Raw genomic sequence first — 27,525 nt, 5'->3', positions numbered from 1 at the left:
GAAGGTGTTTATAAATTTTGGAGATTAATCCCTTGTCAGTTGATTCATTTGCAAAGATTTTCCCCCATTCTGTGGGTTATCTTTTTGCTTTGTTTAGGGTTTCCTTTGCTGTGCAGAAACTTTTAAGTTTAATTAGGTCCCATTTGTTTATTTTTGTTTTTCCTGTCATAACTCTAAGAGGTGGATCTGAGAAGATGTTGCTGTTGTTTTAGTCAGAGAGTGTTTGGCCTATGTTTTCCTCTAAGAGGTTTAGAGTGTCTGGTCTTGCACCTAGGTCTTTAATCCATTTGGAGTTTATTTTTGTGTATGGTGTTAGAGAGTGTTCTAATTTCATTCTTTTCCACGTGGCCGTCCAGTTTTCCCAGCACCACTTGTTCAACAGGCTGCCTTTTCTCCATTGTATCTTCTTGCCTCCTTTGTTATAGATTAGTTGGCTGTAGGTGCGTGGGTTGAATTCTGGGCTTTCTCTCCTGTTCCACTGATCTATATTTCTGTCTTTGTGCCAGTACCATATGGTTTTGATGAATGTTGCTTTGTAGTATAGTCTGAAGTCCAGGAGCCTGATTCCTCCAGCTCCATTTTTCTTTTTCAGGATGTCTTTGGCTATTCTGGGTCTTTTGTGCTTCCAAACAAACTTTAAAATATTTTGTTCGAGTTCTGTGAAAAATGTCCTTGGTAATCTGATAGGGATAGCATTGAATCTGTAGATTGCCTTGGGTAGTATAGTCATTTTGATAATATTGACTCTTCTAATCCAAGAGCATGCCTTGGGTAGTATAGTCATTTTGATAATATTGACTCTTCTAATCCAAGAGTCTTTCCATCTGTGTCATCTTTGATTTCTTTCATCACTGTCAAATAGTTTCCAGAGTATAGGTCTTTTGTCTCTTTAGGTATGTTTACTCCTAGGTATTTTATTCTTTGGATGAGATGGTAAACGGGATTGCGTCCCTAATTTCTCTTTCTGATCTTTCACTGTTAGTATATAGAAATGCAGTTGATTTCTGTGTATTAATTTTGTATCCCGTGACTTTGCCAAATTCATGGATGAGCGCTAACAGTTTTATGGTAGAGTCTTTAGGATTCTCCAGGTACAGTATCATGTCATCTGCAAATACTGAGAGTTTTATTTCTTCCTTTCCAATTTGGATTCATTTTATTTCTTTAACTTCTCTGATTGCTATGACTAGGACTTCCAAAACTATGTCGAATGATAGTGGTTTGAGCAGACATCCTTGTCTCGTTCCTGATCTCAGCAGGAATTCTTTCAGCTTTTCAAAATTTAGAATGATGTTAGTTGTGGGTTTGTCATATGTGGCCTTTATTATGTTGAGGTAGGTTCCCACTGTGCCCACTTTCTGAAGGGTTTTTATCACAAATGGGTGTTGGATTTTGTCAAAGGCTTTTTCTGCGTCTATTGAGAGGATCATATGGTTTTTATTCTTCAGTTTGTTAATGTGGTGTATCACACTGATGGATTTGCGGATATTGAAGAACCCTTGCATCCCTGGGATAAATCCCACTTGATCATCACGTATAATCCTTTTAATGTATTGTTGGATGTGGTTTGCTAGTATTTTGTTGAGGATTTTTGCATCTATGTTCATCAGTGAAATTGGCTTGTAGTTTTCTTTTTTTTGTGGTATCTTTGTCTGGTTTTGGTATCAGGGTGATGGTGGCCTCATAGAATGAGTTTGGGAGTGTCCCTTCCTCTGCAATTTTTGGAATGGTTTCAGAAGGATAGGTGTTAGCTCTTCTCTAAATGTTTGATAGAATTCGCCTGTGAAGCCATCTGGTCCTGGACTTTTATTTGTTGGAAGTTTTGTAGTCACAGTTTGAATTTCAGTACTTGTGATTGGTCCATTCATCTTTTGTATTTCATCTTGGTTTAGTCTTGGAAGATTGTACTTTTCTAAGAATGTGTCCATTTCTTCTAGGTTTTCCGTTTTAATGGTGTGTGGTTGCATATAGTAGTCTCTTATGATCCTTTGTATTTCTGTGATGTCCATTGTTACTTCTCCTTTTTCATTTCTAATTTTATTGATTTGAGTCCTCTCTCTTTTCTCTTGATCAGTCTGGCTAAGGGTTTATCAATTTTGTTGATCTTCTCAAAGGAAGATCGTTTCATTGATCTTTTCTGTGGTTTTATTCGTTTCTATTTCATTGATTTCTGCTCCGATCTTTATGATTTCTTTCCTTCTACTAACTTTAGGTCTTGTCTGTTCTCTCTCTAGCTGCTTTAGCTGTAAAGTTAGGTTGTTTATTTGAGCTTTTTCTGGTTTCCTGAGGTAGGCTCGTATTGCTATAAACTTCCCTCTTTGAACTGCTTCTGCTGCATCCTACAGGTTTTGGAGTGTTGTATCTTTGTTGTCATTTGCTTCTAGGTATTTTTTAATTTCCTCTTTGATTTCTTCAGTGATCCATTGGTTGTTTAGTAGCACGTTATTTAGTCTCCACGTGTTTGTGTTTTTTGCAGTTTTTTTTTTTTTTTTTCTTGTTGTTGATCTCCAGTCATATAGCGTTGTGGTCGGAAAAGATGCTTGATGTGATTTCAATTTTCTTAAAGTTACTGAGGCTTGATTTGTAGCCCAGGATGTGACCAGTCTTAGAGAATGTTCCACGTGCACTTGAGAAGAATGTGTATTCTGTTGCTTTTGGATGGAATGTCCTATAAATATCTATTAAGTCCATCTGGTCTAATGCTTCATTCAGGGCCTGTGTTTCCTTGTTGATTTTCCGTCCAGATGATCTGTCCATTGCTGTAAGTGGAGTGTTAAAGTCCTCCTCTATTATTGTGTTATTGTCAATTTGTCCTTTTAAGGTTGTTAGCAGTTGCCTTATATATTGTGGCAATCCTATGTTGGGCACGTAGATATTTAGAAATGTTATATCTTCCTTCATGGATTGATCCTTTGATCATTATGTAGTGACCTTCCTTGTCTCTTAAAATATTCTTCAATTTAAGGTCTATTTGGTCTGATATGAGTATTGCTACTCCAGCTTTCTCTTGATTCCTGTTGGCATGGAATATTTTCTTCCATCCTCTCACTTTCAGTTTGTATGTGTCCCTAGAAGTAAAGTGGGTCTCTTGAAGACAGCATATATATGAATCTGGTTTTTGTATCCATTCAGCCCGTCTTTGTCTTTTGGTTGGGGCATTTAGTCCATTAACATTTAAGGTAATTATTGATATGTATGTTCTTATTGCCATTTTATTAATTGTTTTGGATTTGTTTGTGTTGCTCTTTTTTCTTCCCTTCTTCTCTTGTTCTCTCCTCTTGTGGCTTGATGACTATCTTTAGTGTTGTATTTGAGTGGATTTTTCTTATTTGTGCGTGTATAAATTGTAGATTTTTGGTTTGCAGTTACTCTGAAGTTTTGATGTAAGAGTCTCTCTGTCTCTCTCTCTCTCTCTCTCTCTCTCTGTGTGTGTGTGTGTGTATACACATTTATGAGATTGTTTTAAGTTGTTGGTCTCTTAATTGCAAAGTGCATCTCCACTGTCCTGCATTTGTACCCTCTTCTTATCATGATTTCTGATTTTGGTGGAATAATTGTACATGGATGATTTCATATCTTTACTGTATATATACCTTTACTGGTGAGCCTTGTCATTTGTGATATTTTTGTTTCTGGTTGCTGCCTTTTCTTTTCTGCCTAGAGAAGTTCCTCTAGTATTTGTCATAAAGCTAGTTTAGTGTTGCTGAATTCTCTTAGCTTTTGCTTATCTGTAAAGCTTTTGAATTCTCTTTCAAATCTGAATGAGAGCCTTGCTGGGTAAAGTAATCTTGGTTGGAGTTTTTTTTTGTTTGTTTGTTTGTTTTCCTTTTGTCACATTAAGTATATCATGCCACTCCCTTCTGGCCTGCAAAGTTTCTGCTGAAAAATCTGCCTATAACCTTATCAGGGTTCCCTTGTATATCATTTGTTTCTTTTCTAGGTGCTTTCAGTATTTTCTCTTAGTCTTTAATTTTGGTCAGTTTGATTAATATGTGTCTTGGGGTGTTTCTCCTTGTGTTTATTTTATATGGTACTCATTGCCCTTCCTGGATTTGAGTGAGTGGTTCCTTTCCCATGTGAGGGAAGTTTTTGGCTATTATCTCTTGGAATATTTTTTTCTGTCCCCTTCTCTCTCTCTTCTCCATCTGGTACCCCCATAGTACGGATGTTGGTGCGTTTAACATTGTCTCAGACTTCTCTGAGACTCTCCTCATTTGTTTTCAAACTTTTTTCTCTTTTCTGTTCCACATCTGTGATTTCCACTGATCTGTCCTCCACCTTGCTTATTCGTTCTTCTGCCTCCTGTATTCTTCTGTTGGCTGCTTCTAATGAATTTTTTTATTTCAGTTATTGTATTTTGCATCTCTTCTTGCTTAAGTTTTATATCTTGTATTTCTTTGCTCAGTGTTTCCTGTCAATTATCCATCTTTGGCTCCAGTTTATTTCCAATGTCTTGCATCATCTTTAGCATCAACAGTCTAAAGTTTATTTTTCCTGGAGGCTGAGAATCTCCTGATCACTTAGCTGTTTTTCTGGGGTTTTTTCTTTCTCCCTTATCTGAGTTATAGTTCTCTATCTTTTCATTTTTATAGGTTTTTGGCATGGTCACCTTTTTACAGATAACAGAGTTGTAGCCTCTCTTACATCTGGTGTCTGCCCCCCTTGAGGCTGAAGTTGGTATGGGGGCTTGCTGTAGGCTTCCTGGTGGGAGGGACTGGTGCCTGCCCACTGGTAGGTGGAGCAGATTCCTATCCCTCTGGTGGGTGGGGCTTTGTCTCTGGGTTAGATTAGAGGCTGTGTGCCTGGGGTGTCTTTAGACAGCCTGTTTACTGAGGGGCGGGGCTGTGATCCCACCTGGATTGTTGTCTGGCCTGGGGTGTCTCAGCACTGATGGGTGGGGCCTGATTGTCCCAAAATGGCCACCTCCAGAAAAACGTAAGCTGATGAATATTCCCAAGAGCCTTGCTTTCAATGTCCTTCCCCCACAACAAGCCACATTCTCCCCCTGTTTTCCCAGGAGATCCTCCAAGAACTGCAGTCAGGTCTCGCCCAGATTCCCATGGAGACTTTGCTTTGCCCTGGGACCCAGTGCACGTGAAAGTCTGTGTGCACCTTTTAAGAATGGGGTCTCCATTTCCCCCAGTCCTGTGGAGCTCCTGCACACAAGCCCCACTGGCCTTCAATTCCTGATGCTCCAGGGGCTCTTTCTCCCAATGCCAAATCCCCAGGCATGGGGGCTTCACGTGGGGCTCAGAACTTTCACTCCTGTAGGTGAGTCTCTGTGATACAGTAACTTTCCTGTCCGTGTCGCTTCCCACCCGGGAGGTATGGGGTTGCTTATATTGTGTAATTGCCCCTCCTACCTCTTGATGTGCCTCCTCTTTGTCTTCTGGAGTAGGATGTCTTTTTGAGAGTTTCCAGTCCATTTGGTTGAAGGTTGCTCAGCACTTGGTTGTGATTTTGTTGTTTTTAGGAGAGAAGTTGAACTCCAGTCCTTCTATTCCATCATCTTAATGTCGTCTTCTTTACATATCCTTTAATTTCCTTGATTAATATTTTATACCTCCTTGGTCAGTTGTATTCCCATGCATTTGATTTTTTGGGGGTGCAATTTTATTTTATTTTATTTTTTATCCTATTCATTATATATTTTTTTCTGCTGTACAGTGTGTTGAGCCAATTCCACTTACATGTATACATTCTTTTTTCTCACATTACATTTTCCATAATAAGTGACTAGACAGAGCTCCCAGTTCTACACAGCAGGATCCCATTGCTAATCCATCATGAAGGCCACAGTCTGCAGCTATTAACCCCATACTCCTAGTCCATCCCACTCCCTCCCCTTCACCTTTTAGCAACCACAAGTCTATTCTCCAAGTCAATGATTTTCATTTCTGTGGAACGTTTCATTTGTGCCATATATTATATTCCAAATATATGTGATATCATATTATATTTTTCTTTCTCTTTTTGACTTAGGTCACTCACGATGAGTCTCTAGTTCCATCCCTGTTGCTGCAAATGGCATTATTTTGTTCTGTGTTATGGCTGAGTAGTATTATATCCCACATCTTCTTAATCCATTTATCTATTGATGGACATCTAGGTTGTTTCCATGTCTTGGCTATTGTGAATAGTGCTGCAATGAAAATATGGGTAAATGTGTCTTTTTCAAAGAATGTTTTGTTTGGATATATACCCAAGAGTGGGATTGCTGGGTTATGGTAGTTCTATGTATAGTTTTCTATGATACCTCCATACTGTTCTCCATAGTGGTTGTACCAATTTACATTCCTACCAACAGGGCAGGAGGGATGCCTTTTCTCCACACCACCTCCAGCATTTGTTACCTGTGGACTTATTAATGTTGGCCATTCTAACAGATGTGAGGTGGTGCATCACAGTAATTTCGATTTGCATTTCTCTAATAGTCAGTGATGTTGAGCATTTTTTCATGTGCTTGTTGGCCATCTGTATATTGTCCTTGGAAAATTGTCTATTTAGGTCTATTGTCCATGTTTCCATTGGGTTTTGGGCTTTTTTACTGTTGAGTTACATAAGTTGTTTGTATATTTTAACGATGAAGCCCTTGTCAGTTGCATTGTTCAATCTACTTTCTCCCATTCTGTAAGTTGTCTTTTTTTTTTTTATGGTTTCCTTTGCTGTGTAAGAGCTTGTCAGTTTGATTAGGTCCCATTGGTTTACTTTTTCTGTTATTTCTGTTGCTTTGGGAGACTGACCTGAGAAAACATTTGTAAGGTTTATGTCAGAGAATATTTTGCATATGTTCTCTTCTAAGAGTTTGATGGTGTCTTTTCTTACATTTAAATCTTTAAGCCATTTTCAGTTTACTTTCGTGCATGATGTGAGGGTGTATTCCAGCTTCACTGATTTACATGTGGCTGTCCAGTATTCCCAGAACGACTTGCTGAAAAGACTTTTTCCCATTTTATGTTCTTGCATCCTTTGTTGAAGATTAATTGACCATAGGTGTCTGGTTTTATTTCTGGGTTTTCTCTTCTGTTCCATTGGTCTGTATGTCTGTTTTGGTGCCAGTACTGTACTGTCTTGGTTACTGTGGCTTTGTAATATTGCCTGAAGTCTGGGAGAGTTTTGCCTCCTGATGATTTTTGTTCCTCAGGATTTCTTTGGCAATTCTAGGTATTTTATGATTCCATATAGATTTTTGGATTGTTTGTTCTAGTTCTGTGAAAAATATCATGGATAAGTTGATAGGAATTGCATCGAATCTGCAGATTACTTTGGGTAGTAAGGCCATTTTTGCAATATTAGTTTTTCCAACCCAGGAGCATGGAATACCTTCCATTTGTTTGAATCATCTTTAACTGCCTTGATTAATGTTTTATAGTTCTCGTCATGTAAATCTTTTACTTCCTTGGTCAGGTTCATTCCCAGGTATTTGATTTTTTGAGTGCAGTTTTAAAAGGTATTGCTTTTTCATATTTCTTTTCTAATATTTCATTGTTAGTATGCAATGTGAATGATTTCTGAATGTTAATCTTATATCCTATTACACTGCTGAATTTATTGATCAGTTCAAGTAGTTTTTGGGCTGAGTCCTTAGGGTTTTCTCTATAGAGTGTCAGGTCATCTGCATACATTGACAGTTTTACCTCTTCTCTTCCAATATTTTTCTTTTGTTTGTCTGATTGCTGTGGCTAGGTATCCCAGTACTATGTTGAATAAAAGTGGTGAGAGTGGGCATCCTTGTCTTGTTCCAGATTTTAAGGGGAAATCTTTCAGCTTTTCTCTATTGAGTATTATATTTGCTATGATTTTGTGATAAATGGCTTTTATTATGTTAAGGTATGTTCCCTCTATACCCACTTTTGTAAGAGTTTTTATCATGAATGGATGTTAGATTAGTCATATTGTTTTTCTGCATCTATTGAGATGTTCATGTGGTTTTTTTACTTTTCTCTTGTTAATGTGGTGCACGTCGTTCATTTATGTGCATATGTTGGACCATCTTCATGGACCTGGGATGAATCCCACTTGGTCCTGGTGTATGATTTTTTTTGTATATGTTGTTGGATTTGGTTGGCTCCTATTTTTTTGAGAATTTTTGCATCTTTATTCCTCAGAGTTGTTGGCCTATAGTTTTTTTTTTGTTGGTATCTTTGTCTGGTTTTGGTATTAGGGTGATAGTGGTGTCATACAATGTCTTTGGGAATGTTCCTTCTCTTCAAACTTTTGAAAAACTTGCCAGGGATGGTTACAAGTTCCTCCTTGTATGTTTGGTAGAATTCACCTGTGAAGCTATCTGGTCCTGGACTTTTATTTGTAGGGAGTGTTTTTGTAACATATCCTATCTCATTTGTAATGTTTGATCTGTTCTGTTGAGCCGTTTCTTCTTGGTTCAGTTTTGGCAGGCTGTAAGTCTCTAGAAAGTTGTCCATTTCTTCTAGGTTGTCAAATTCGTTGCCATATAATCATTCATAGTATTCTCTCTTTTTTTTCTGCAGTATCTGTTGTGATTTCTCCTTTTTCATTTCTTATTTTGTTTATCTGGGTTTTTTTCTCTCCTCTTCTTGATGAGTATGGCCAGATGTTTGTCAACTTTGTTTACCTTTTCAAAGAACCAGCTCTTTGTTTGATTGATTTTTTTCTATTGTTTATTGAATCTCTATTTTATTGATTTTCTCTCTGATCTTTATCACTTCCTCCTTCAGCTGACTTTAGGTTGTGTTTGTTCTTGTTTTTCTAATTCCTTTAGGTGGTGGGTTAAGTTGTTTATTTGAGACTTTTCTTCTTTTTCTGTATCACTATGAATTTTTCCTTCTAAGGACTGTGTTTGTGGCATCCCATAGATTTTGAGTTGTTGTGTCTTAATTATCATTTGTCTCGATGTATTTTTTAATTTCCTTCTTGATTTCCTCATTGACCAATTGTTTTTTTTTTATAGCATGTTGTTTAGTCTCCATGTAGTTAGTTTTTTCTAATTTCTTTTCCATGTTTGATTTCTAGATTCATGCCATTGTGGTCAGAAAAGATACTTGAAATAATTTCTATACTCTTAAATTTGTTGAGGTTAACTTTGTGATCCAGGATGTGGTTGATCCTTCAGAATTTTCCATGTGCACTTGAGAAGAATGTATATTCTGATTTTTTTGGATATAATGTCCTGAAAATTTTAAGTCTAACTTTACTAGTGTATCATTTATGATCTATATTGCCTTATTGATTTTCTATCTAAAGGATCTGCCCATTAATGTGTGTTGGGTGTTAAAGTCTCCTACTATTATTGTATTCCTGCCAATTTCTCTTTTTATGTCTGCTAGTGTTTGTTGTACATATCTGGATGCTCCTATATTAGGTACATATATATTGACGATTATATTATCCTCCTCTTAAATGCATCCTTTTACCATTAAATAGTGTCCTTCTTTGTCTTCCTTTATGGTCTTCGTTTTAAAGTCTATTTTGTCTGATATGAGTATTGCAACTCCTCCTTTCCTGTCTTGTCCATTGGCATGAAATATCTTTTCAAATCCCCTCAGTTTCTATCTCTATGTGTCCTTTGGCTTAAGGTGAGTCTCTTGTAGAAAGCAGATTGAAGGTTTTTGCTTTTTTATCCAATCTGCCACTCTGCGTTTTTTGATTGTAGCATTCAGTCAATTGACATTTAAAGTAATTATTGATAGATATGTATTTATTGCCATTTTAAACCTTGTTTTCCATTTTATTCTATGTTTCTCCTTTCTTTTTTTGGTTGGGTTATTTCCATTTATTTTATGCTCATGTACTTTTCTCTTTAGTTTTTGTGAATTTAATATTTACATTTGATTGTGCTTGCCCCATTTTTTAAGTGTGGTAACCCCTTCTGATATCTGTTTGCTTTAGCCTGATAGTCATATAAGCTCAAACACATTATTTAAAAGAAAAGATTCTTGATCTTCTTACTTTCCTTCCCCCATTCCGTGATTTTGAAGTCCTTTCATAACATCTTCATTTTTGTCCTTTTGCTCTTCCTTGGGTTTATCATTACTTTTACAGTATTTTTTCCCCCACTTTTAGATCTCTATCCTGGCTTAAGTGATTGCTTTCCAATTGTGGTTTCCTCCATCCTATTTTTCTTACTTCTTTTTTTATTCAGAGAAGCCATTTCAGTATTTCTTTTAGAATGTTTTTTTACTATTGCTGTAGTCTTTTAGCTTTTGTTTGTTGGATCAATTCTTTATTTCCCCTTCTATTTTAAATGATATTCTTGCTGGTTAGAGTATTCTAGGCAGCAGATTTTTTCCTTTCAGAACTAAGCCATTCATGACAAACCCACAGTGAATATAATACTCAATGGAGAAAAGCTGAAAGCCTTCCCACTAAAATCTGGAACAAGACAGGTATGTCCACTCTCACCACTATTATTGAACATAGTATTGGAAGTCCTAGCCACAGTAAGCAGACAAACAAAATAAATAAAAGTCTTCCAAATAGGAAGAGAAGAGGTAAAACTGTCACCATATGCAGATAACATGATACTATATATAGAAAACCCTCAGGACCCAAAAACTACTTGAACTGATCAACAAATTCAGCAAAGTAGCAGGGTAGAAGATTAACATTCAGAAATCAGTCGCATTTCTGTATACTAACAATGAAATATTAGAAAAGGAATACAAAAATACAATACTCTTTAAAATTGCACCACAAAACATCAGATATCTGGGAATACACCTGACCAAGGAGGTGAAAGACTTATATGCTGAGAACTATAAAATATTAGTCAAGGAAAGTAAAGAAGATATAAAGAAATGGAGAGATATTCTGTGCTCCTGGGTTGGAAAAATTAACATTGGAAAAATGGGTATACTACCCAAAGCAATCTACAGATACAATGCAATCCCTATCAAATTACCCATGACATTTTTCACAGAACTGGAATGAACAATCCAAAAAGTAATATGGGACCATCAAAGACCCAGAATTGCCAAAGAAATCATGAGGAACAAAAACCAAGCATGAGGCATAACTCAATGTTACAAAGCCACAGTCATCAAGACAGTGTGGTACTGGTACCAAAACAGACATACAGACAAATGGAACAGAATAGATAATGCAGGTAAACCCAATTAATCTTTGACAAAGGAGGCAAGAACTTAAAATGGGAAAAATTCTAATCAGCAAGAATTGCTGGGAAACCTGGACAGGTGCATGGAAGTCAATGAAACTAGAACACATCCTCACACCATGCATCAAAATAAATTCAAAATGGCTGAAAGACTTAAATATAAGACAAGACACCATCAAACTCCTGGAAAAGAACATAGGCATAACATTCTCAGACATCAACCTTACAAATGTTTTCTCAGGTCAGTCTCTCAAAGCAAGAGAAATAAAAGCAAAAATAAACCAATGGAACCTAATAAAACTGACAAGCTTTTGCACAGCAAAGGAAAGCAAAAAGAAAACAAAAATACACCTTCTAGAATGGGAGAAAATACTTTCAAATGATGCAACTGACAAAGCCTTAATATACAAGGAACATTTACAAGTGAACAGCAAAAAACCCAACAACCCAATGGAAAAATGGCCAAAAGAAGTGAATAGACATTTCTCCAAGGAAGATAGAAGATGGACTTTCAGAACTTTGACTATATCTTTCCACTCCCTCTGGCTTGTAGTGTTTCTGTAGAGAAATCAGCTGACAGCCTTATGGGGGTTCCCTTATATTTACTGCTTTGTTTTTCTCTTGCTGCCTTTAGCATCCTCTCTTTAACTTTTGCCATTTTTATTATAATGTGTCTTGGTGTGGTCCTATTTGGGTTCAACTTGTTTGGGGCCTTCTGTGCTTCCTGTATCTTGATATCAGTTTCCTTTAGATTTGGGAAGTTGTCAGCCATAATTTCTTCAAATATATTTTCAGTCCCCTTTTCTTTTTATTCTTTTTCTGAAATTCTTATTATATGTAGATTGTCTTGCTTTATATCATCCCATAGACCTCTTATGTCGCTTTTGTGTTTTATCATTTGGTTTTCTGTCTGCTGTCCTGATTGGGTGATTTCCATTGTTCTGTCTTCCAAGTCAGTAATTCGTTCCTCTGCATTTTTCATTTTACTCTTTTGTGCCTTTATCTCAGTTTGCATCTTTGCAAATGAATTTTCTAATTTTTTTATGTTCCTCCTTATATTTTCGAGTTCCTTTCTAAAGGAATCTGCATTACTGTTCATATCCGCTCTTAATTCCTTCATATTCAGCTTTAATTCCTTCAGTATTTTCACTATCTCCCTTTTGAACTCAACGTGTCAGACTGCAGAGGTCTGTTTCATTGTTTGCTGCTTCAGGTGAATTCTCCTGTTCTTTTAACTGGGAATGTTTCCTGAGCTTCTTCATGTTGCTTATGTTTTTCTTTTTCTGTGAATTTAGGGAAGACAAACTGTAGTCTTGGAGGGCTACTTCTATGCAAGAGCAGCCCTTTGTATTTTGTTTGTGGGCGGGTGACTATTTATTTTTGGCGTGGGAGTTTGGATATTTGCCCTTTCTTTCTTCAGCGTGAGTTGACTGTTATCCCCAGGGTGCTGATTGTGTTTCCAGGTAGAAGGAGGCAGTGGGTAGGGCTTGCAATCAGTGCCTGGTTGCTGGGCTCTTAACAGCAGCAAGGACCTGAAGAAATGTGGTGCAGGCTACTACTAGTTACATGGTCCTGGGAAGTGGTAATGAGCCTTAGGCAGATTTGCAGGGTGCCCAGGGTATTTGGCAGTGGCAGCAGCAGGGTGTGTTTGTTCCCAGGGAAATGAGAGTGACAACAGGTAGTGTTCAATCACGGTTCTCTCCTCTGAGTTGATTGAGGCCACAAGTGGTGCCCTTTCAGGGACCCCTAATGGTGGCAGGCTACATCCACCTCTGGAGTCAGTGATACCTGCAGTGGCTTGCTCTCACCAACTGTAGACCACACAAGAAGAACCTTGTCTCACTTACTCCCACACAGGACATGCTGCATAGGCTGCTTGTAGTTGTAGGATCCTGGGAAGTGAGAGTGATCAAGCATGTGGGCACTGCCTAGAGCATGTGGCAGTGGCAGCAGCAGAGTGTGCGAGTTCCCAGGGGAGTGAGAACAACAACAGGTGATGTTTGGTCACAGTGCCCTCCTCTGTGGTGACCTCTGAGGTGATTGGGGCCACAAGTGGTGCCTTTTCAGGGACCCCTAGTGGTGGCAAGCCATGCCCACCTCTGGAGTCAGAGATAACTGCAATGGTTTGCCCTCACCACCTGCATATCATGCAAGAAGAACCCCGTCCTTCTTAGCCCACACAGGAGATGCTGCAAAGCCTATTCCTAGTTGTAGGTTCCTGGGAAGGGACAGTGATCAAGTTTGGCAGTGGCAGCAGAAGGGCGAGTATGCTCGCATGGGAGTGAGAGCAATAACAGGTGGTGTTTTGTCACAGTGTCCTCCTCTGTGGTTCCCTCTGAGGTGGTTGGGGCTGCAAGTGGTTCCTGTTTAGGGACCTCAAGTGGCAGTGGGCCATGCCCACCCCTGAAGTCAGAGATGACTGTGGTGGTTTGCCCCCACCACCTGGAGACCATGCAGGAAGCACCCTGTCCCACTTAGCCCATACAGGAGGTACTGCACCAGCTGCTCCTAGTTGCAGGGTCCTGGGAAATGACTGTGATCAAGCATCACTTCATCGTTTGGCAGTGGCAGCAGTTGGGTAGGTGTGTTCTCAGGAGGGCGAGAGCAACAATGGGTGGTGCTCAGTTGCCATGCCCTCTTTTTTTTTTTTTGCTGACCCTTGAGGAGACTGTGGTCCCAGGTGGCACCCACTCACAGGCTCCCATTGGTGGCAGGCCTCACCTCCCTCTGGCCTCCAAGATGACCACCACAGTCCATCCCTGCCATATAGTAGATCATGCAAGAGGATCCATGTCGCACTTAGCTCCCACTGCCCATAACCCACACAATAGGTGCCCAGCCACCTGTAGCCTGAACAAGAAGTGCCCAGTCTCCTGTAGCCCTAGCAAGTGGCTTCTCGCCACCCATAGCCTATACCAGAGGCACCCCACCCTCTGAGAGCCTGAGTGTGTGTGTGGAGATTCCTATGATGGTCTGCCCCTCCTGCTCTCGCCCTCCCCAACAATGGCACCTTGCTTCTCCTGTGGGTCCAGACCTACTCCTGGGTTCCCTCTTATGTGTCCTTCCACTCCCTAGCCCATAGCACACAGCTCCCCAATCCATGGCACACCACTCCCTAGCCCCTTAGGCCATCCCCACACAGTCAGCCCTAGTCCTCTCTTCAGAACTGACCTGTCTATTCCCCCAGTAATGGAAATGTCCATTCTTGTATGTGTCTTCTTAAGGATCTATATGAAAAATTTGGGGGCTCATTTTTAGGAATAGAATTTCCGGGTCACACAGTGTACTTTTTTTGTTTTGATTATTTAATACCAGATTGCCCTCCTGAATGGTGCCAATCTGTCTAACTCCCCCAACTTGTAGTAGATGAGTGTTCTTTTATCCCCACAACCCTACCAACACTTGACATTTTCTAGCCTTCCAATTTTTGCCAGTCTTATAGCCTTAAAGGAATATCTTGTGGTTTTGATTTTAATTTATGTGATTACCAATATTTTGAGTGTATCTTCTTGGTTTTATGCTTGTTGGATTTCCTATTCTGTAATTTGCCTGTTCTTATATTTTTGCCTATTTTTCTGTTAGAGCATCTGTCTTTTTCTTATTGAGTCACGGGTTTCCTTATATAGTTTAGATAATAATCCCTTGTTAGTTTTAGACATATTACATATTTTCTCCCATTCTGTTATTAATTTTTAAAGTCTTTCCCTGTCTCTTGATCCAAGATATTCTGCTCTGCATTTTTATAGTAGCTTTATAAGTTTTAATGTTTATGTATAGATGTATCTAAATTCCACTTCTGTATGTGGTAGTACATAGGGATCTAATTTTATTTTTCTCCGTATATTGATACAATTTCCCTAACACATTTGGTAAATACTCTTATCTTCTGTTCATAAATTTGTAGTGCCACATTTATTATATATTAGATTCCAATTTTTATATGTGTCTGCATTTGAACTCTGGTCCTTCATCCAGAGCTTTGGTCCATTTGAATGTTCTTGCACTAGTACTCAAGCCTTTTTTTTTTTTTTTTTTAATGACATGGCTTTGGGTATGTTTTAATATCTAATAGAGCAGATCTTCCCTTCTTCACTCTTCTCTTTTTTAAATATATATTTAGCTATTTATGGGGTTATAGTCTTTATTTAAATTTAGAATAAATTTGTGGAAAATCCAGTTTGAAATTTAATTGAAATTGCATTGAATTTATAGGTTAATTTGGGTGATAATTGCCATCTTTTAAAAATAAAGTTGCCTTATTAAAGAGCATGGATGCTTCTTCATTTCTTTAAGTTGTTTTCAGTTTCCTTTATTGGAGTTTAATTTTCTCTGTAAAAAGTCTTACATATGCCTGGTTAAGCTAATTCTTGGATTCTGCATAGTGTTTGTTGCCACTGTGAATGGTATTTTCTATTTGTCATTGCTGGTAGAGATAAATACTATTAATTTTTGTAGGTTGATAATTTATCTAGCATCCTTGCTGAATTCCTCTGATATTAGTACTAATAGTTTTGTTGTTTTTTTTTAAGTAGATGATCTTCCGTTAGCTTTTTATTGGAAAGATTATCTTCCTAGGAAGTGGTGCCAGATATAGCATTTCATTTCCAATCCTTGCGTTTCTTAATTTCCCCTCTCTTTTTTTCTCATTGTATTGGCTGAGAAGAAGTGATAGCTGTGGAGAATTTATTTTGTTTTGTTTATGATTTTAAATTAATGAATTTATTTTCTCCATTAAATGTGACATTCTTTGTAGGTTTTTGAGATATGGACTTTACCAAGTTAAGGATGTTTACATCTGTTCCCAATTCACTAAGAGTTAATATAATAAATAGAAATGAACTCAAAGGTATTTTTCACTATCAATTGAGATAAAGCATTTGATTTTTCTTTTTTAATCTATTCATGTGATGTATTCTATTGAAATTTTCTGATGTTGAGCTATGTTTGTTTTCTTGAGTTAAATTTACTTTATCAAATGTATTTTTAAAAATATAGTGTTGGATTTCCTGTTGTGGCTCAGTGGTTAATGAATCCGACTAGGAACCATGAGGTTGTAGGTTCGATCCCTGGCCTTGCTCAGTGGGTTACGGATCTGGCCTTGCCATGAGCTGTGGTGTAGGTTGCAGACATGGCTTGGATCTGGCATTGCTGTGGCTGTGGTGTAGGCTCGCGGATACAGCTCTGATTCAACCCCTAGCCTGGGAACCTCCATATGCCATAGGAGCGGCCCTAGAAAAGGCAAAAAGACAAAAAATAAAAATAAAAAATACGAATAAAAATATAGCGTTGACTCACTAAACTTTTCATTTGGATTTTTTCCACATCTACATTTCATAAGTGAAATCGGTATAAATTTTCATTTCTTATAATTGTCTATTTGAGTTTAGAATCAAGACAATAGCCTCATAAATACTGTCATTCTTTTTTAATGACTTGAATCTATTGGATATGGTAGTCTGTTTCTTGGAAGTTTGGTAGAATTCACTCATAAAGTCATCTGGGCCTGATGTTTTTTTGGTAGGGGATATCATTGACTGCCACTGATATTGCATTTTATATTTTATATTGCCATTTTATATTTTCCTTGAAATTTTTTCACTTCATGAAGGTTTTCAATTTATTAACATGTTGTTCATAATACTTTCATTTAAATAAATTTGTTACATTGTTTTCCTTTTTTCATCTTGTACTTTATTTGCCTCTTTTCCATTTTTTTCCTGATCAATTGTTATCAAATGTCTATTAACCTTTTTAAATAATTAAATTCTAGTTTTGCATTTTTTCTGTTAAGTTTTTTGGTGTGTATGTGGGGATGGGATTTTCTGCTTAGTAATATCTGTCTTTTGTCTTCCTTTTTTCTTTTGCTATTTTTCATTGCGTTAAAGGCCTATCTAATTTCATTAACATTTCTTGTTTCATGATAAATGTACTTAAAGCTAAACATTTCCTTCTTATTTCTGCTTTAGCTGTGCCCTATAAATTTTCATTTGTTGGGTTTTTATTATTCACTTTTAAATATTTATTTATTTATTTTATGATTTCTTTCTAACCCAAGGTTAATTTAATAATATGATATTTTATTTCCAAGCATATGCTAATTTTGCCTATTATTTGTTATTATTTTCTAACATCATTGTATTATGGTTGGAGAGTGCAGACTGTGTGTACTGAACCTTTGGAATTTATTCAAGCTTCCTTTACAGCTATTATCATGATGTCTTTTTAGAAGTGTTCTATTAGTAGTCTTAAACAATTTTGTTTTCTTTATTGGATACAGAGTTCTCTGTATATCTAATAGCTTGAAATTTGTAGTTGTATTGTGCAAGTGTTCTATATCTCTACTAATTTTTGTGTTTTTTTTGTTTTATCCATCAATTCCTAACTAAAGTATTAAAATATCCAAGTGTTCCTTTTCTCTCTGCAGTTTTGCTACAAGCAAGTACATCAAGCAAGACATATTTTGAAACTGTATTGTAAGATGCAAAATATTTATGATGGATATATATTCTTATCCTGTTGTTATCTCTTAATTTTATTTTGTCAGATATTGAGAATAGTAATCAAGTTTTGTTTTGGTTCATATTTGCCTAGTATATCTTCTCTATCTTTTTTATTTTCAACTGTTTATGCCTCTACTTTAGGTATATATCTTATAGACTGAATATTGTGTTGAGTCTTTGTTTTAATTCAGTATGTAAGTCTGTCTTTTAATTGGTAAGTTTAATTTGTGTACATTTGTTATTTCTCTTATATTGGGACTTATTTATGGCATTTAATTTTATGTTTTGTATTTGTGGTACTCTTTTTTTTTTTAGTTTTCAGTTTTTGCTTGTTTTTTTCTTTCCTGCTTTCTACTGGATAAATCAAGTTTTCTTCTATTTTTTAGAAAGTTGTATACTCTATTTTTCTTGCCCTTTAAGATGTAATCTCATGTTATTTACTCCTATTGATTTATTCAGATTTGATAACTGCCATTTCCTGCCAACAAGATTGGTAATCCAGCAGGCTCTTCTGTCCTGTTTATCTTCCACACACATCTATCCCATCATGGTAACATCATCTAGAATTTTAATCTTTCCTATAATGTATGTTTCCCTCTCACCTTTATAGTTTCTTCAGAGCTGATTTAGGGAAAGGAACCACAGATCCTACTAGTTTGCCACCTTGGCAGGAACTAGAAAGCCTCAAAGAAGTTTTATAGTAAATTAACAGGATTTATCTTGCTTTGAATTTCCCTACTTTAATCATAGGTGGTGAGTTGATAACTTAATCAGTATTTCCCCCCCATATAACAGGTAGAAAACGTGAAATTACTGGATCGTTGTGTGGGTAAGAAACCAGCTAATGGGAGTCTATACCTTACTGCAACCCACCTGATCTATGTGGAGGCTTCTCGTGCTGCCCGAAAAGAGACATGGGTATGTTCATGAAAAGAAGTGTCAGAGAGTCTTGAAGAGTTGTGTATACGTTCCTTCTAATATGGCATTTTCTTGAAATTTCTATTAACAGTTAAATTGCTATAAAAAATTTAATCAAAGAACCTCTTCTAGGGAGATCTTTTCATAGTTTGAATCACATGATCCCTCAGATTGTTAATTATAATCATCTTAAACTACATGGGACTCAATATTTACTTCAATATTTTTAGGTAGTCTCTGCTCATTTTCTGAGCCTATTTGGTAAGCATCCTGAAGTAATTTAAAGCCTTGCTACACATAAAATGTGGTCCAAGAACCAAGAACATCCATATCACTTGGGAGCTTGCTAAAAATGCAGAATCTCAGGCCTAAGATTTTAAATTTCTGAAACACTCTCAGGTGATCACGGTGGCACATGGACTACACTTTGTCCTCAATTATTTAGACCAACTCTCTGACCTAAGACAGGGTAGTGTGTGGTGTGTGTGTGTGTGTTGTCACACCTTGGAACAATGTTCTCAAATTTGTTTCGTACCACTAACGTTACTTTATACTTTTATTGTGCTAAAGTAGCATCATTTAATCTTAATTATTAGCCAGATTTATGCTTAGACTTCTATAATAAGTAAAACATGCTTATGGTATATGGCATAGTGATTAATATCACAGGCTCTAGAGGTAGTCTGCTCAGGGTGAAATATTGTCTTCAACATTTACTACCTTTGTAACCTTCTGCAAGTTATTTAATTTCTCTGAGTTTCACTTCCCTTATCTGTAAAATAGGGGAAACAATAATACTTGGTCGTGAGAATGAAAAATTTAATATTTTTAAGTGCTTAAAACAGTTCCTGGAACATAATAAATTTGATCATATAAGTATAAAATAAATTAAGCAGAAATATATTTGGAAGAAGTATTTTATTACTTCCTTTTAAAACATACCATGACCATATGACATTGTATCATTCCTTTTGATATGATAAAAGGAATGAGAAAAGAGGAATCAGGAGAGTTGGTTGTAGCTAGAATCAGCTGTGCAGTAACTGGCTATGTGACCTTGGGCAAATGACTCTTGATCTCTGGGCTCCAGTTTCCTCATATGTAAAATGAAATAGTTAGATTATATGATTAATTAAGACTTCAATTTCTAATAGTTTGGGAACCAGTTCTTTAGTACTGTGCCATGAGCCTTTCCCCTTTCTACCTGCACACATCTTCAGATTTGTTTCTATTGGGTATTATTTGAAACCTAACAGACTAGATCTGGAAGGGAGAATTTATGTTAATTATTTCTATATGTCAAAGGTGGCTTATTTACCCAATTAGTACTATTAAAGAAGCTCTTTTCAGCCTTAGTCTGCTCTTCTCAATTTACCTTTTTTTTTTTTTTTGCCTGGCACCTGATCCTGATGATCTGTGTTTTACTACCCAAACACAGATCTCCTATGTTGAACAACAGGGCTTTTATTTTCTTGAAATTTGATATATTAATTCTTGTTACATTATTAGTAGTTTTTATGGCCCTTCAAAACTACTATAACAGAAATTGAGTTTGACAAAATAGTTAACACAGAAATTAAGGTGGAAAATTCCTTCTCGGAATATGTGAACAGTCCCTACATCTGCCTTGTTCTTAGATGATGGATATGACTGTTCCTGGAAGAGATGCCTTTTCCAAATAAATGGGGGCTGGAGCATAGACTGTATGGGATGGAGGAAAAGAAAAGACAATGATGATCAGAAGGCCATTCCACACACAGGGCAGGGAGTCCAGAGAATGAAAAGAGTACATTCAGGTTCTAGTTGAAGGAAACATCAGAGAGATAGGTAGGAGGAGAAAAGTCAAAGACTAAAATACAAAACCACCATGATTCCATGGCTTTTTGAAGCTCTAAACAGAGACGTGTATTATTTGCATATAGTTTCTTCTACTGGTTATTTTTCCATTTATTTCTTTTTTGTTGGCATAAGCAAGGGCAGGAATGATGAGATTAAAGATTTTATCATCCTTCATTTTTTAAAAAAATCAGAATTATTAACCTGTACTCCTTCAGGAAATAACTTTATTAGCTACCATACAGTTCTTATGTATAGTTCCTTTAGCACTTAGTCTTATATTCTCTATTCATTTCCTAAGTTACATAGCTAAAATTTTCCCCTATTTCATTTTTTGCTTTACTGTCACTAGAGTATAAAATGTGGAAGAAAAATTTTCCTTGTAAAATTTCGAGTTAAATCATTATCCCAGGACTAGAGTTTTAGAATTTCTAGAGAAATAACCCTGAACAAAGTTAGACTGTTTGTGCCACTTTTTGGCTGTGTGGCCTCTGATGAGGAATTCAATTCTCAGAGCTTTGGTTTCTTCATTCCTGAAATGAGATATTATAGGGGTTAAATAGTTAATGGTCATGGACCACCTTGTGAGTAATAAAGCACAATACCAATCATTAACCATTTTAATTAGTAATTTGGTAGAGCAAAAGGAATTTCTATTTTCCTCTCTGACAATTATTCTACTATGATTTTTAAACTCCACCATAGCATGCTAGAAGCCAACTGTTCTGAGCCAATTAACTACAACTACCCTATAAACCTCTTAACCTTATACCATTGAGAGAGAAGTTTTATAACACTGAAATTTGTTTCTCATTGCTTTACTGCTATTTACTTCTGTTTTGAGAGAAACCCATTTGTTCCTTACAAAGGATGATTGTAGGCTATAGATGTGATCACATCTCTGGCCATGCTCTTATCATTACTGAGAGTCAGGCACAGTGATAGTGATAGAACTAGTACATGTCTGTGACTTTTTCTTTGGTTCTTTTCTGTTTTGTAGATTGCACTGCATCATATTGCCACTGTGGAGAGGTTGCCTATCACTACCCTGGGTTGTCCCCTGATCCTCCACTGCAAGAACTTCCGGGTGGCCCACTTTGTTTTAGAGTCTGACATTGTATGCCATGAGATTTATATTTCACTGCTCAAGCTTTCTCGGCCAGGTAGTTATGATAGTATTTCTATCTAAAACTATTGTAATTTTCTCCCAAAATGGCATAATGGAGAGATCATAAGTTCATGGGTTAGAAAGTTAAATAGAGTAGAGATTAGATCTGGGCTCTGACACTAACAGCTCCATGGTATTTGGGCAAGATACATAATCTTTTTCTTTTACTTTTTCTTTTCATTTCATTTTGTTTTGTTTTTAGGGCTGTACCTGTGGCATGTGGAAGTTCCTAGGCTAGGGGTCAAATCAGTTGCCAGCCTATACCACAGCCACAGCAATGAAGGGTCCAAGCCACATCTGTGACCTACACCACAGCTCAGGGCAACACCAGATCCTTAACTAACTGAGCGAGGCCAGGGATTGAACCCATGTCCTCATGGATACTAGTCAGGTTTGTAACCCACTCAGCCACAATGGGAAGTCCCTAGATACATGACCTTTGAACATAGCTTCCACACCTGTAAAAATAGCAATAGGATAAGCTCCCTATGGAGGTTTTTTTGAGGCTGAAAAGCATTTCTGCATTTTAATCTGTACTTGGTATATAATGGATATTTAATAGATGTTTCCTTTTCTTTCTCTCTTTCCTTTTAAGTATCAACTTGTAAATTTTTCATCAGTTCAGGAAGGAAAATGGCTTTGGAGCAATTTGTTTACCATTGTCCTGCAAGCTTTATCTTTGGCCTGTTGTTCCTACCCCTACCCTTAGTTCCAACTAATAAACTAGGGAAGTTTATAAAAGTCCTTAATGCTTCCTACAGCTTCACTCTTTCATCTTCCACCCCAACTCCAGGTGACTAACCCATCAGATTCCTCTGATTTTAGACTGTGGACTAAATTCCATTAATCTGTGGATTAAAATTACATTTCCCTTCCCATTTTCTTCTACCTTTTCCTCAGAATAATTCCTCAGAATGTGCTGATATTCTATTAACAGAGGCTAGCTGTTAGCTGGCCCAACACTTTATAAAAGGCTCTGGCAGACTCCATCCATCTCTGGAAAAGTTATTGCCACATAAATTGGTCAAATGAGTTTTTGACTACATGTTGCCTCTTGTGAAGGGAGGAAGTGGGGTGAACAAGAAGAAGAGAAGACATGGCCATTTGTCAGCCAGAAGCAGATATTGATTTGACAAGTAGAATGCAAGAACACTGTTAATGTTTTGCAACATGTTACAACAAACATTGCAGTCAGGGCATTGAAGCTCAGTTAAAAACTTTTGGTAAGGCCCACTTTCTCAGCATGTGAAACCCAGAAGCTTGAGTTTAGTCTATTATCCAGCAATTCACAGGAAACCAGGCAGAATGTTCCTGCTTTATATTGGTATCATATAAATTAAAATATCTTTTTAGAAGAAGACTCTTTGGAGTTCCCATTGTGACTCAGTGGTAATGAACCCAACTAGTATCCATGAGGACATGGGTTTGATCCCTGGCACCACTCAGTTGGTTAAGGATCCAGTGTTGCCATGAGCTGTGGTGTGTATCACAGATGTGGTTCGGATCCTGCAGTGCTGTGGCTGTGGCCGGCAGCTTCACCTCCAATTTGACCCCTAGCCTGGGAATTTCCATATACTGCAGGTGCAGCCCTAAAAATGAAAAAAAAGAAAGAAAGAAAGAAAGAAGAAGACTCCTAAACAATATTTCAGTTCTTATTCCTTATAAAAAGGCAACCTTTTACACAAATTATTGTCCTTTTTAGGGATTGTTGGAAACATTCCCATTGGGAGAGTAAAATCTAGCTTTCTAGCTTTTCCTCTGTATTATTTTCTGTTAAGTTTTACTCATTATTACTTCCTTTTCATGCCTATCTTTCTTCTCCAGCATTACCTGAAGATCTTTATGCTTTTTCTTATAATCCCAAATCCTCAAAAAAAATGAGGGAAAGTGGATGGAGACTGATTGACCCAATATCAGACTTTGGACGTATGGGAATACCTAACAGGTACTGGGCCATAACAGATGCCAACAGAAACTATGAGGTAATTTTGTCATTGTTGTTTTCTTTTGATTCATTTCATTAAAACAGAATAATATCACCAAACAGAGGTTTTGAAAAGAGGAAAAATATCACTCATGATCTCTCATTTTCATTCAGCATTCAGCCACTCAGCAAGCATAATGATAACTAGAATACTCAGAACACAAAGTCAGTGTTTTCATAGTCTACAACATAGGGTGCTATGGGAACATAGATGAATTTAGACTGGGAAGCCAGAAACAGCCTTATGCTTTGGAGAATAACCTGAAGAAGGAAATCTATCCTAATTCATACAGGGAGAGAAGGAAAGAGTAAGTTGGTAAGTGAATTTAGCTCATGAATGGCTTCATGGCAAAATTAAGGAACAATTATCCTGAAAACAAAAACCATAAGATGATTTTAAGCTAGAAAGAATGGTAAGTATACTTGTATTTTAGAGAGATAACTTTAGTATTGGTATGGAGAATTGGTTTGCTGGGGCTAAGAATTCAGGAGAGTAGTATGAGAAGTGCTAAGAACCTGAACTAAGGCAGTGAGTATGGATGGGGAGGAGGAGATGGTTTTAAGAGATATTAAAGTGGTAGAATTAAAATAACACGGTGACATTAAATTGTCTGAGAAAGAGGGAAAAGTTTAGTATGCACCCCAGATTTCCTGGTTTCTGCCTTAGGTGACCCAAGTAGGTATGGATATGTTAGTAAGATAAGGAACACAAGAAGAAGAACAGACAGTGTCTTCAGTTTTAGACTTGGGCTCAAGGTGATTAAAAAATATCAAGTATTTGATATCAAGCATTTGAGTCTAGATCTCAAGAAAGAGCTCTGGGCCAAATATAGAAGTTTGGGAATGTGTTGGTGGCCCCCAGGACCATCCTTCAAGTTCATTGATTCACTGGGAAGACTCACAAGATGTGGCATATAATTGTACTTGTGACTGTGAGTTATTACAGTAAAAGGATACAAAACACAATCATCAAAGGGAAAAGGAGTGAAATCTGGAGAAAACTGGACACAAGCTCCAGAGCCCTCTACCAGTGGAATCACGTAGGACATGCTTTAACTCCTCTAGCAACAAATTGCAACAACATGTGGAAAATGTTGTTTATTAAAGAAGCTCATTGGAGAATCAGTGTCCAAGATTTTTATTTGGGGCTGGTCACATAAGTACTCTCTGCTTAGCATAACCAAAGTTCCAGATTCTCACAAGAAAAGCAAGTATTTAGCATAAATCACATTGTTTTTACAGACAATTTAGGCACAATGAATCACTCTTATCAGTTAGGGAATGGCAGGAACCTTTCAAAAATTCAAGTTCACAGGTACCAGATACTGCTTTCCAAGGATAACAGGCTCACTATTATAACTTTTCTGCATAGGGTGTTTAAGTGGTATTTCTGAATTGATAGATCTTTATTTCTAACTTTTTACTGTCATATAAAGGAAGTAATTTAAACGACTTTGTGGTAACAGTTTTGAATATCCACTAGATATGAGGATTGATGAGCTCTCACTCAGACAGGGTCATCTGTGAGATGGCTTGTTAGAGTTATACTTGACAGAAATGAGTAGAGATGAGGTAAGTTCTTTCCAGTTCATATTTGTGTCTAAATCTCCCAGATGAGGCCTAAAATAGTTATGTTAGCACCTTGGATGCATGAGTTGCATCCAACTTCTGAGTTAGAAGGAAAGCTCTCTTTATGTCTCTTTGTATGACCAGCTTCTCCAAAGGTCTAAGTCTAGGTGAGGGAATGGATACAGAACTTTTTCTCTTTCAGATGTTCTGCTTTCTGAGACACTGACTTAAATGCTTTAGTGACTTATGTGGAGCCATTCCTGATCTAATCCACTCCAAACATTTTTGTCTATTCATTTTTTCAATTTGTTTGACCTGTTGTCAAATGTTTAAGAGTGTTCTTAGAGGAGTGATTATAATTAACTTGGCAATATCAGGTCTGTGCTGTTATATTTTGCCACTTTCTCTTTAGAAAGATGCATTTTGGAAACCACTAAAAGCTGATAAATGTGAGATAATTTATCAGTTTTTTTGTAGAGTAAATACCTAAAATGTCAATACTTCCACCTCCAAACTAGTATTTTAAAGGCCCTCAAGATGTACATATTAGGAACCTAGTGTGCATTTTAAGAAAGAGTAAATCATGTTTTCTTCTCCTTCGTCTGTCTGCCTTACATTTCAATCTATTTGTTTATAATATACATTGTTCTGTTAGGCAAGTGTAGGAATTTTAGGGTAGATTACACATGCCTTTCTACCTAGAATAATAATGTTTGCTATTCTAAAGGTACATTTAATTTTTATATATCTCAATACCTTACTATCTAGAAAATAATAGCATATTTGGAAGAGCTTTAACATCAAGGAGCTTTTTGTTCTTATTTCTGAGGAATGGATGATTTTAGTTGATAAATACCAGATAGCTAATGCTTGAGTCACTGCTTTTCCAACCTGTTGCTACCAAGTAAAAAAAATGTTTAAAAAAAGAACTGAGTTTATTTTCTTTTAGATATGCAGTACCTACCCTCCTGAAATAGTGGTTCCTAAATCCATTTCATTGGGAACAGTGGTTGGAAGTTCAAAGTTCAGAAGTAAAGAACGTGTACCTGTGCTTTCCTACCTCTACAAAGAGAACAATGTGAGTTGAATAAACTTCTGAGAACTAAACTTGACTCTAGAAGACCTGGGTTTGAGTCACACTGCTGCCACTTGCAAGCTATGTGACCTCATGCAAGTTACTTCTCGGAATTTTAGTACTTCTGATGGTTTTTAAGTGGGTCACATGAGGGAAAAATATATTTTGTAAATTGTAAAGTGTTGTGCAGATAAGGTATTTATTTTTTATTTTTATTTTATTCTTTGCTTTTTAGAGCTACACCCAAGGCATGTAGAAGTTCCCAGGCTAGGGATCAAATTGGAGCTACAGCTGCCAGCCACAGCCACAGCCACACTGGATCTGAGCCACGTCTGCAACCTACACCACAGCTCATGGCAACACCGGATCCTTAACTCACTGAGCAAGGCCAGGGATCAAATCCACATCCTCATGAATCCTAGTCAGTTTTGTTAACCACTTAGCCATGAAGGGAACTCCCTTAAATAGCATTTTTAGTATATTCATTTATTTCTTTCCTTCTCTGTGGGCTCCTGCTTGATGGCAAGCTATTGAATGCAAGGGAGCAGTCATATGAGAGGATATTTGGGGACTGTGACCTCCCACTGGAACATAAGTGTTCTTGATCCTTTGTCACTAATTTTCATATAATTTAAAGTAGTTGGGGAAAGCACTTGATGTTTAAGTCCCCTTCCATAGGAAAAGATAATAGTTCTTGACTCTTTTGATCTCTCTGAGATCTGGAATTAGTCAAATAGTCAAGTTTTCAGATAGGCAACTATTCAAGTGCTAAAGAGTATAGTAATACAAGTGAGTGTCTTGTCAAATTATCGAAGTGAGCAGATTCCATAAAAACCAAACCAAAGTGTAATGCAGTTAACTAACTAATCATTACCAGCTGTACCTGCTAAATAGCTGTGTTGTTTTCATATTGAAATGGAGTGAAATAAACCAGCCCTCTGATTTGGCATTAAATCCCAAAATGAGTGACCTCTGTTCTCTTAAGAGACTCTAGATCTTTGCTCTGTCTTGAATTCTGCTGCTACTGCAAGCCTTTGGTTTATATGGATAGCATTACTGGAACTATAAAAACCAAGAAAGTTTAATGAAAATGCTAACCTACTACATTGAAAATGAATAAAATTTTATTAGGGAAACACTCAGGATATAATTTCCTTAGTTTGGATTTACCAAAACTGGATTTGGAATCTTAGCCATGTAGAAGGAAAAAAAATCTGAGTAGCCAGGGGAGGCAGGAGGCTGAGCCCAATATCAGTGGAATGGTTGGCCTTCAGAGCTACACCACTCTTTGCTTTACTATCCTGAGTTGGCCTAACCTCTTCATCCGGTCAGTGAATCTGGAATCAAGGAGAATTTTTGACTACCTGTACATATGATCAATCA

General features: G+C 37.0%; 1 protein-coding gene across 6 annotated transcripts in view; it reads left to right on the top strand.

Annotated features, from left to right (window-relative positions):
* MTMR8 (myotubularin related protein 8) overlaps positions 1 to 27,525 on the top strand; it is a 129,549-nt gene that overhangs the window by 27,918 nt on the left and 74,106 nt on the right. For 3 of the 6 annotated variants that reach the window (XM_047765026.1, XM_047765027.1, XM_047765024.1), the window contains exons 1-5: positions 17,992 to 18,142; positions 18,388 to 18,510; positions 21,347 to 21,509; positions 23,339 to 23,496; positions 26,017 to 26,145. In XM_047765026.1, the coding sequence (XP_047620982.1) occupies positions 18,023 to 18,142; positions 18,388 to 18,510; positions 21,347 to 21,509; positions 23,339 to 23,496; positions 26,017 to 26,145 (693 nt within the window). In that variant the 5' untranslated portion in view covers positions 17,992 to 18,022. Of the gene's footprint in view, positions 1 to 17,991; positions 18,143 to 18,387; positions 18,511 to 21,346; positions 21,510 to 23,338; positions 23,497 to 26,016; positions 26,146 to 27,525 lie in introns of those variants that run through there. The other 3 variants (XM_047765025.1, XM_047765028.1, XM_047765029.1) reach the window with 3 other exon arrangements.

The sequence above is a fragment of the Phacochoerus africanus genome, chromosome X, assembly GCF_016906955.1.
Source record: "Phacochoerus africanus isolate WHEZ1 chromosome X, ROS_Pafr_v1, whole genome shotgun sequence".
Taxonomy (NCBI): domain Eukaryota; kingdom Metazoa; phylum Chordata; class Mammalia; order Artiodactyla; family Suidae; genus Phacochoerus; species Phacochoerus africanus.
The sequence above is the reverse complement of the archived record's forward strand: the minus strand, read 5'-3'. Positions and strand labels throughout refer to the sequence as shown.